This window comes from Leucopleurus acutus, assembly GCF_964270905.1.
Source record: "Leucopleurus acutus genome assembly, chromosome: 2".
Taxonomy (NCBI): domain Eukaryota; kingdom Metazoa; phylum Chordata; class Mammalia; order Artiodactyla; family Delphinidae; genus Leucopleurus; species Leucopleurus acutus.
Window position 1 is genome coordinate 150,459,274 of NC_139143.1, and position 11,328 is coordinate 150,470,601.

General features: G+C 35.3%; 1 protein-coding gene across 3 annotated transcripts in view; it reads left to right on the top strand.

Moving 5' to 3' along the window:
- Positions 1-11,328, top strand: part of NRDC (nardilysin convertase) — a 90,920-nt gene that overhangs the window by 66,469 nt on the left and 13,123 nt on the right. For 2 of the 3 annotated variants that reach the window (XM_082834098.1, XM_082834096.1), the window contains 6 exons: positions 3,441-3,545; positions 5,094-5,217; positions 5,775-5,861; positions 7,625-7,744; positions 8,858-8,909; positions 11,142-11,292. In XM_082834098.1, the coding sequence (XP_082690224.1) occupies positions 3,441-3,545; positions 5,094-5,217; positions 5,775-5,861; positions 7,625-7,744; positions 8,858-8,909; positions 11,142-11,292 (639 nt within the window). The remainder of the gene's footprint in view (positions 1-3,440; positions 3,546-5,093; positions 5,218-5,774; positions 5,862-7,624; positions 7,745-8,857; positions 8,910-11,141; positions 11,293-11,328) is intronic. The other variant, XM_082834097.1, reaches the window with a different exon arrangement.

Consider the following 11,328-nt stretch of genomic DNA (forward strand, 5'->3'; position numbering starts at 1 on the left):
CTCATGCTTCCCGCCCTCCCTGAATTTGTCCACTGATATCTTGTGGGAGGTATCTGTAGACCCTTAATTAAGAGCCCCCAATTTAGCACCAGTTCATAGAGCATCGTGAAATCTGCCTTTTTGGATCATCACCAGGGACAAATATCTACTATAATTTGAGAAGACTTAAGTACATGAGGACAAGGTCACAAAAACTATAAGCTTCCAGTTGCTATTGATTCCTATACAGTCTGCTGTATATGCTTGAAGTCATTTGAAATTGAAATCTTATTCTATGAAAACAGAGAGCTACTGTGTTTTATCTTGGCCATTTGAGGGTCCTATAGACACTTCTCTTCTATAAATTGATTGATATGCATAGAACCCCCAAGTCCTGCCATCAACTTTAGCAGTACTGATTTTTTTCAGTGTTCTTATCAACTGTTGTGGCAACATGTGGGCAGAACTGTGGCAGGGAAAGAGTAGGAGTAAGAATTGTGGACTGCAGCCATAACTAATACCCTTATTCCTTTTTGGGGGATTGGCTTTTTAGCATTAGCTGAGTTACATTTTCTTTCTGCCCTTCTAGTTTCTTCTTAGCAAGACATTTCAAGATACCTTTTTTATAGCTCGCCATTTTGTAGCTCATTTTTTTTTTTTTTTACCTTTAGCACAGTATTCATGAATGCTTGTCTTGATTTTAAAACATGAGCCCAAAACATTTTAGACTAAAACCTAATCAGTACAAAGAACAAATCAGAAAGGTTAATATCTTTGTTTGAACTGCTAAATTTTAACTCAAGTAGCTCAGCTTATTTCAGCTTTTATATATTTCTGTTTTATTAACAAAGTTGACATATCTCCTCTTCAGATATATTTCTTGTCTTCATCAGTAAAGGCAAATAGGAATGCTCTTTCAGACTATTCAAGTCAGTCTTTTTTAATTTAAAAAAAATTTTAAAGTAATTTTTATTTCACACGGGAACTTGGACTCAATATGCCTTATAAATCAGCTACTTGAACTAGAGAAAAGCTGTTTAAGTGTCTTTCTATACGCAGAGAAACAGGAATAATGTAATAATAATGGAAGGCAGTGAGAGTTGCAGTAAACAATTAGAAGATAGATAATAACAAGTGTTGGAGATGTAGAGAAATTGGAACTCTCATACATTGTGGGTGGGAGTGTAAAATGGTACAGCTGCTTTGGAAAACAGTTTGACAGTTCCTTAAAAAGTTAAGCATAGAGATACCATATAAGCCTGCAGTTCCACCTCTAGGTATACACCCAAGAGAATTGAAAACCTATGTCCACACAAATACTTGTACACTGGTGTTCACAGCAGCATTATTCATTATAGCCAAAAAGGGGAAACAATCCAAATGTCCTTCAATGAGTGAATGGTTAAACAAAATGTAGAATTTGCATACTGTGGAATATTATTCAGCATAAAAAGTAATGAAGTATGGATTCATTCTACAACATGGATGAACCTTGAAAATATGCTAAGTGAAAGAAGCAAGACACAACAGGTCACATATTATATGATTCCATTTATCTGGATATGAAATATCCAGAATAGGTAAATCTATAGAGCCAGAGCACAGATTGATGGTTGTTTTCAGTGGCTGGGAGGTATGGGTAACAGGGAGCAACTGCTTACTGGGTATGGAAGTTTCCTTTTGGGCTGATGAAAATATTCTGGAACTATATAGAGGTGATGCTTGTACAACTTTATAAATATACTGAAAACCACTGAGTTATATACTTTATTATACATTTTATTTTAATTTTAATTGTATACTTTAAAAGTGTGGGTTTTATGGTATGTGAATTATATCTTAAAAAAAAATTAAAGGATATCATTTAAGTGTTTTTTTTTTTTCCCTAGTACTTTGTCCATTGCCTTGGCACCAAAGATCTACTTTTAGCCAGGGTCCTGTTTTCTCATAGGAAATATTTTGAATCACTCAATTTTGTAGCAAGCTGAATAGAACAGTTAACTTACAAAAATAAGTGGCTGGTGAAAATAACTGGTTAAAAAATTTAGAACAGAGTAGAGGGAGTCATTTTAAACAATAATAGCACTTGAAAGAGTGGGAGATAAGTGAAATAGGCAAGGAAGATTAAGAGGTACAAACTTCCAGCTGTAAAATAAATGTCATGGGGATGTAATGTATAGCATAGGGAATATAGTCAATAATGCTGTAATAACTTTGTAAGGTGACAGATGGTAAATAGACTTGCTGTGGTGATCATTTTGTAATATATAAAAATATGGAATCACTATGTTGTACACCTAAAACTAATATAATGTTTTAAGTCAATTATACTTCAAAAAAAAAAGGTACCTTAACCTCCACACACACACACACACACACACACACACACACACACACACACACACACAACACAAAATAGTAGCACTTTAGTGACTAATAAACTTGATTCAGGAATGTTTCCTGAGGTGGAGCAAAAAAAGGTAACAATGAATCTTTCCATACTTTTTCCATATTTTATCTGAATGTGATAATGTAGTAGGTAGCATATACCTATGATCTCTAATTTGATGTATGCATGTCTCATTTCTCCTCCATGAATGTAGTAACCTTCACTTCTGTTCTGTCTTCTGTTAGATGAGAGAACAGCCCAGATTGTCTAGGGAAGGACTGGGCAGTATGGTATTTTGGGAAAGTGTTCACTGCTATGTTAAGAGGCCCAAGCTCTAGTGTCTACTCGCCTATCACTTATTGTGTGATCTGGGGCAAGTCACCTAATCAATCTGAGTACATTTCCTCATTCTAAAATGTAGGAATGGAGCCACTTGGTGTCTAAAGGACCTGTCAGTTTTAAGATTCTGTGCATTTGGGTACTCAGTAAATATCAATACTTGAATTGGTTGCTTTCCTCTGGAAAAGTATTTCCATTTCATAGGTTAGTGAACTTTCTGTCATTATTTCAGTTTTAAATTGAGATAATATACTGATTAATTTAACCACTTATAGCAAGACTTATGTAATGACACATTTTGATTTCTGTTGATATATTGATTTTGATTCATGCTTACAAATAGTTTTTAGGTGATAGTGCTGTAGTGATAAAATGATGAAGACCCTGTCTTTAGGGACTTCATAGTCATGTGGGGCACTTGACATGTAAACAGACCTTTAAAGTTCAGTGTTGTAATTTCTTCGATGAAGACGCTGTGATGTGATTAGAGCCTCGTGTGTTGTAGGGCTCAGTATGGGGGATTGGAGAGGTGTTAGGTTAAGCTACTTTAGTTCTCTGGCTAAATTTTTTGTAGAATTCTGAGCATCAGATTCTTAAGCTGCAGTTACATCTGGTTGTATCTGTTGGAAGCTTTTGGTTTCATTGTTAAAAAAAGAGATAACTTTATATTTTGTGGCACATTAAGGATAATAATGGAGAATTTCTGGTGTGAAATAATCTTACCTCTTTACAGACAGATCCAGTTGAGTATGTGGAAAACATGTGTGAAAACATGCAGCTGTACCCACTACAGGACTTTCTCACTGGAGATCAGCTTCTTTTTGAATACAAGCCAGAAGTAAGGAGGTTTCCATTTCTAAAATTTACTTTTAGAGAAAGAGGAGGGTAAGAAAGTACATAGAGGTACTTAAGAACTGTGGGAATGGAGAAAACTTGGTTATGTTTAGTCAAGTTTTTTGTTTGTTTAAACAGAAGAAATATCAGTAGTTTTGTGGGTAATTTTTCCTGATTCTTGTATATGACTGTGGTTTAATATGAGGAGAAAACCAAGTCCTCTTCTTAGGTACTATTCCCACTGTTTTTCAAGTGTTGAAACATCTACTAACATAAAGTCATTAAGAATTATGTACTTTAGATGCTAAACATACTTGTTTAGCTTGCCTTTTAATTCTGTTGGACACCCTGGACAATTAAATTTTAATCATTTTGAGAATATGTACAAGAAAAATATGATTCCCTGAATTCAAAATATATGACTTAGGGATAATAAATGTTACACATAAATAAATAGTTGGTCAGGTCTTTGCTCCACTAGTCCTGGGAAATAAGTTATTTCGCTCCATATACGGTAGCAGTTCTCAACCAGGGTGATTTTGCCCCCATGGGATATTTGTCAGTGCTTGGGTACATTTCAGTTGTCATAGCTGGAGAGTGCTCTTGGTATCTAGTGGGTAGAAGCCAGAGATGCTGCTGAACATTCTACAATGCAGAAGATGGCACTCCACAACTAAGTATTATCTGGCCCAAAGTGTTAATAGTGCCAAGGTTGACAGACTTTGATATAGGGTATTCTAAAACTACTGATTTTAAAGGGGATGGGGAAAGGTAAAGGAAGAAGCAGTAACCATACATTCTTGTCATTTCTCTAGGATGGTTGTGCCCAGGGGTCCAAGTATTTTTTTCTGAACCACTATTTGTTGTTTTTTTCTCAAAGAGATGGTGTTGAAGTGCTAGTTAGGGTTTCAAATCTAACCCACAAAAATCTTATGTTTAGTCCTTATCATAGCTGAAGGATTATTGAAGGAGGCCCTACATTGGGATCATTTTACTGATTCTTGTGTATGAGGTAGTATAATACATAGCAGTTAAGAGCATAGTTTTTGGAATTATGAACAAACTTGGTTAGAACTCCACTTTTGCCACTTCTAGTTGTGTTGTTCTGTGCAGATTATAGAATCTTTAACCTGAACAAATTATTTAAACTTTAACCTCTGAGGCTGAGTGCTTTCTGTAAAATGGGTATACCTTAGGGTTGTTTTTAGGATTAAATAAAATAATGTATGTTAAACACTACCTAGCACATAGTAAAAGCTTAGTAAATGGTAACTCTTTTCACTGCTAGTCCTCTTATTATGTAGGATTTGAGATGAGTGCTGTTTAAGCATTCTGAAGAAACATATTAGAAACAGCTGATAGACTAATGTAGTTTTGTAAATTAGGGTGTTCATGGACTATAGACAGATAGTTTCATGAGCATCAAGATGCTAGGATCTTGGGGTGCCTAACATAATGTGGCTTTGCCTTTTTAATAGAGATGTATTAGGTTAAAGTTATAATTGTTTTGTATGTGTCTCCCCACTCCCCCTTCACCCCTGCCCCTAATTAGGTCATTGCTGAAGCCCTTAATCAGCTAGTTCCTCAAAAGGCAAATCTTGTTCTACTGTCTGGTGCTAATGAGGGAAAATGTGACCTCAAGGAGAAATGGTTTGGGACTCAGTATAGTATGGAAGGTAAAATATTTTAAAATTGTCCTACATTTAGGTATATGATTCACCTGGGAAGTTTTATTCCTTAATAATTTGTCTGATAGTTCCTGTGGGAAGAACTTATGTATTTTTTTCAGTAGTTTACTTTGAAATGAAAATTATTTATACTGCTTTGCAGAAAATTATTTTCTGCAATGTTTATGTCTGTATTTATTAGCTAGTGAGAAAATCCTATTGTATTGGTAGTTTGGGGGCAGACTTTGGACTGTGTTTTAAAAAGTGCTCCTCAAACTTCAATGTGCATATGTATCACCTGGAGGTCTTATTAAAATACAGATTATGATTCAGTAGCTCTGGAATAGGGCCTGCAATTCTGCATTTCTAACAAAGTTCCCAGATGATAACAATGCTGCTGAGACTGCACATTGAGTAGCAGGAGTCTAGAAAGCCTGGATATGTCACTCACAGCTTTTCTGAGAAAAGAGAATTGATTTGTGAAGGCCAGTTGTTGACTGGTTTGTTATTAATAGAACTCTGATCATTTGTTCTTTATTGGATCAGTTTGTCTTTCATCTCTACAGATATTGAAAACTCTTGGGCTGAACTGTGGGAGAGTAATTTTGAATTAAATCCAGATCTTCATCTTCCAGCTGAAAACAAGTACATAGGTCAGTAAAATAGCAATCATTGTACATAATCCATCCATGTACTAATATTAAAACAAATAGCACCTCTGTAGTATGTTATATTTTACAAAGTATCATTTGAATTCATATTTGAGTTTCCCAGTTATCTCTGGGATAAGCATTACAGTTTTCTTACTTTTCCAAATGAGAAAACTGCTGCTCAAAAAAGCAAAGTGACTTGTCCTGGATCTTCAGTTGGTGAATGCAGGAAACAGGACTTAAACATAATCCTGAGACTTTTTCTTGTCTATGATAGCTGATCCTTTCATGTGAGTCTCTGTAGGAATTGCCATTATCTTGTCCAATTGTTCTAGTGTTTTTCAAACTACAGGTTGCAACCCATTAGAGGGTTGTGAAATCAATGTAATGGGTTTTGAGGTCAGTGTAATGAGTTGTGAAAGCACTAAAAAAAATCAGAGTAGAAGATAGCAAAATGTTTCACTGAATAAAGAAAGGGTATTATTTTAAGAACTTTTGTTCTCAGTAGGTATATATGTGTGTTATCTGTCTGCTAGCTTGCAATGGAAAACAGTTCTAACTGTGAGAAAGTCACTGGTCTAGGACAAAGGTTACAGTTGTATATAACTAATTTTACTCAGAATACCATTTTTCCCAGCAATTCCATTCCTAGGTATATACCCTAAAGAATTAAAAACAGGTATTCAACCAAATACATGTACATACACTTTCATAGCAGCATTATATACAAAAGCCAAAAGGTAGAAACAGCCAGATCCATAATGAATGAATGGATAAAGAAATTATGGTATATACATGCAATGGAGTATTATTCTGTCATTAAAAGAAATGAAGTACTGATACATGCTATAACATGGATGAACCTTGAAAACATTATGCTAAGTGAAAGAAGACAGACACAAGGGGTCACATATTGTATGATTCCTGTTACATGAAATATCTAGAATAGGTAAATCCATAGAGACAGAACTCAGACTGATGGTTGCCAGTGGCTGGGGGGAGTGGGTACTGGAGAGTGACTGCTTAATGGGTATAGAGGTTTCCTTTGGGGCTGATGAAAATGTTTTGAAACTAGAAAGAAATGGTAGTTGCACAACATTGTGAGTGTACTAAATTCCCCTGAATTGTTCACTTTAAAATGGTTAATTTTGTTATATATAATCTAACCTCAGGAAAAAAAATGCTTTTATACAAAAAGTCTTGCATATTTTAGATAATTCAGTTCTGCATCTTTAACTTTAAGTATCTAAACAACCCTTTTTTTTTTTTTAGTAAATATAGCCAGTACCTTTTTTTTAATTCTTAAGTTAGCTATTTCGCACCTGAGTGTTGATGAAACAATTTATGTTTCATTAACTTAAAGGACAAATTTGATGTTGTTTGAGCAGAACTATTTTGTTAACTTTTAAAAACTCTGTAAGTTTGGTAAAAGACATTCTCATTCAAGAATGCATTCATTCATAAATTGGTTTATACAACTATTCTGACCAAAGGTCCCTTTCAGTTAAGATTGTCTCTGAGAAAGAGAATGAAGCTGAATATGGAGAGATCAGAATCAACTCTTGGGAAATTACATCTTCAGAGTTCATTTAAGGCCAAGAGGACTTTCTTTTTAGTATTGTTCTAATAATTTATTGTATTTCAGCATTTGAATTTGACTTATGTTTGCCACAAAGAAAACTGACTTACACTTCCCAAACCAGGAACAGATTGGTGGCAATCCTGTTGAGATAACTGAATGATTTATGACCTTTCACTTTTGTTAGCCACAGATTTCATGTTGAAGGCTTTTGATTGTCCAGAGACAGAATACCCTGTTAAAATTGTGAATACTCCACAAGGTTGCCTATGGTATAAGAAAGACAACAAATTCAAAATCCCCAAAGGTAAAATATTTCCCTCCTTAATAATAGTGAAATAAGTATAACAAATCTTTTTCCACTTTCTAGCAACCTTTTCCCTCTGTGTCTATCACCTCCCTCTCTTTCCCCTTCCCCTTCTACTTGAAGACCTTTTCTAGGCTTATCTATCAGATCCGTACTGTGCTCCGGTGCTATCACAGAAATTCTTATGGACATTATAGATTCCAGGAAGTATATAAGAATTCAAGCCTAAAATGAAATTATTTTTGGATATTTTTCTTTCAGTTATATGAAAGCAGAGCCAGGTGTTTGGCCATCCTAGGGAATAGGTGGTGTTTTTTGAACATTATTGTTAAAAAGAAAGTAAGAGTAGCTGAAAGAAATTATTCTTAGATACAATAGATAGCTGAGTCCAGCATTACAAATGTGAAATATCCTCTATCTGTCTCCCTCTACTATTTTGCTTTTCAGCGTAAAGGAAGCATAGTATATAGTTAAACAGACTCTGAAGCTCTTATCTTCAACACGGTAGCCCAAACTGTGTTGCTTTTTTATTTTCTGTTCTTGTGCATGGCATTGGAATTTACTGAAGCAACTTGGAATCAAAGGCTGAGTGCTCTTGGCTGCCATTTAACCCAAATCCCTAACCTTAACACAACTGGACTAGTTCTGAGGGATTCTTGAGTTCACTGGGAAGGTGTTTACTCAATTTTTCTTGAATAGATTATAAGAGTGTCTAAAAATGTTCATAACATTTATTCAGCTTCCTTGGAAAGGCGCTGCTATAACTTTCTGTGAGCATTGGGATTTTTCCCTTAATGTTCTTGACATGTATACCTCTGTAAGCATTTTTCCTGACCAAAGCTATTGATAATAAGAGTATTCTTAGGCCTCTCTGCATATCTGTCTATATATCTGGTCTTCCCGTAGATTAAAGTGTACCTTCTGGACACTATTTGGAATGGTAAATAATACTTTCTAAGAACCCTTAAGGATAAAAATGTAATGAGGATTTAAGGATTAGTGGTTTGTTTCAGAATTTTTAAAACAACATAATATTAGGGGAAAATAGCAGATGTATTAAATATTTGAGGCCTCTGGCCTGTATTTTCTTATTTAGGGTCTTTTTTCTTTCAGCATATATACGTTTCCATCTGATCTCACCTTTGATACAGAAGTCTGCAGCAAAGTAAGAAATTGTCCTCTTTTCTGGAAAATATTTTTTTTATTATTGGAAGACTATTTTGTTTGTTTATTTCTGAATCATTTTATCATTTTTCTCTGTCCGACTTGAGCTATGCTCCTCATTTATGTGTTTTTATGTGCCCCAAACAAATTATTTGTATCAATACTAATCACTAAGATGGAATTGTGGCTGCTCCATCTCCAGCACCCATTTGTAAAACATGCTGACAGTTTAGGCTAGTCATAGAATTACTGGATTGAGAAAGTTCCTTAGAGATGAGTTTGGGTCAGCTTCCAGTCTGTAATGAGGACTAATGGATCTGTTGACCTGTATTTAGAGATTATTTATAATCAGATTCCTTGGCAGGAATCTGATTATACTTTGTTCTTAGCAAATTACTTACATGTTTATGTAGGTTGTGGGAGGTCAGAGAGCCTAAAATGTACCTGAATCATAGGAGGTGCTCAGGAAACGTTAGTATACTTCTTCCTTTCTTTTGCCACTTAACCTGTAAAATCCAGCCTTAATCTCACAAGCAGCACTAACATTATTAATATTCAGTTTAAAAAATGCATTACCCTCCTCCATTTCCTCAGTTTTTTGATTTTTCAGTCAGAAAACCTAGGGCGCAGGGATAACCAGAGCCTTTGGGCCAGTTGCCTTTCATGCATTTTACACTTACCCCATTGTGCAGTATAAATATTGGGTTGGCCAAAAAGTGTCTTCAGTTTTTAAGTAAATATAAAAGACACAGTTTTCATGTTCACTAAAAACTTAATTATATTCACCATTTTTTTCCCACTACCTTCTGCCATTTTTCAGGCAACTTCATAATTCCATCTTCCCAAAACTTTTTATCTTTTTGAGCAAAGAGCTGTTCCAGGTGCCTTTTACAGTCTTCCAGGGAATGGAAATTTTGTCCATTAAGAGAATTTTGGAAAGACCAAAATAAATGGAAATCTGAAGGTGTAATGTCTGGTGAATACGGCAGATGAATCAGAACTTCCCAGCCAAGCTGTAACAGTTTTTGCCTGGTCATCAAAGAAACATGCAGTCTTGTGTTATCCTGATGGAAGATTATGTGTTTTCTGTTGACTAATTCTGGACACTTTTTGTTGAGTGCTGCTTTCGGTTTGTCTAATTGGGAGCAGTACTTGTTGAAATGAATCGTTTGGTTTTCTGGAAGGAGCTCATAATAGAGGACTCCCTTGCAATCCCACCACATACACAACATCACCTTCTTTGGATGAAGACCGGCCTTTGGTGTGGTTGGTGGTGGTTCATTTCACTTGCCCCACGGGCTCTTCTGTTCCACATTATTGTACAGTATCTACTTTTCATCGCCCGTCACAATTTGTTTTAAAAACAGAACGTTTTCATTATGTTTAAGTAAAGAATCGCATGTGGAAATATGGTCAAGAAGGTTTTTTTCGCTTAACTTATGTGGAAACCAAACATCAAAGTGATTAACCAACCAAGCTGGTGCAAATGATTTTCACTGCCTGATTTGGATATTTTGAGTATGTCGGCTATCTTCTGCATGGTATAACGTTGATTGTTCTCAGTTAATGTCTCGATTTGATCGCTATCAACTTCAACTGGTCTACCTGACTGTGGAGCATCGTCCAGTGAGAAATCTCCAACACAAAACTTTGCAAACCACTTTTGACATGTCCGATCAGTCACAGCACCTTGTCCATACACTATACAAATTTTTTTTTTGAGTTTCACTTGCGTTTTTACCTTTCTTGAAATAATAAAGCATAATATGCCAAAAATGTTGTTTTTTCTTTCATCTTCAATATTAAAATGGCTACTCAAAAATTCACCAATTTTGATGTCTTTTTTTAAATACATGCTGATATAACAGCTGTCACATACAGTCTAACAAAATTGTTTCAAATGAAGTTAAAGACAACTAAGTACTACTAGAGCCATCTTATGGAAAAAACTGAACGAACCTTTTGGCCAACCCAGTATTACATTTTCTCTGTGTGTGTGACATGAAAAAGATAGGGAAGCATTGCTGAAGGTGGGAGTTCTGTAATGCCCCTGTGAAACTGAGTCCTGGGTATGCTGTATTTACCTTTGAACTCAATTAGTATATATGGTTTTACATTCTGGAGTAGTGAATTAACATCTTTATAAAAGTGAAGTTTCTTACTCTAAGTCAAAGCAAATCCATTTGTCTATTTCTTGCCAATTAATGATGCTATTTGCATTTTATACTCTTAGTGTGGTCCTCTTTGATATCTTTGTCAATATCCTTACCCATAACCTTGCGGAACCAGCTTATGAAGCAGATGTGGCACAGCTGGAGTATAAGCTGGTAGCTGGAGAACATGGTTTAATTATTCGAGTGAAAGGATTCAACCACAAACTACCTGTAAGTACAGTGCTCTAATTTCCTCACAGGCAGCTT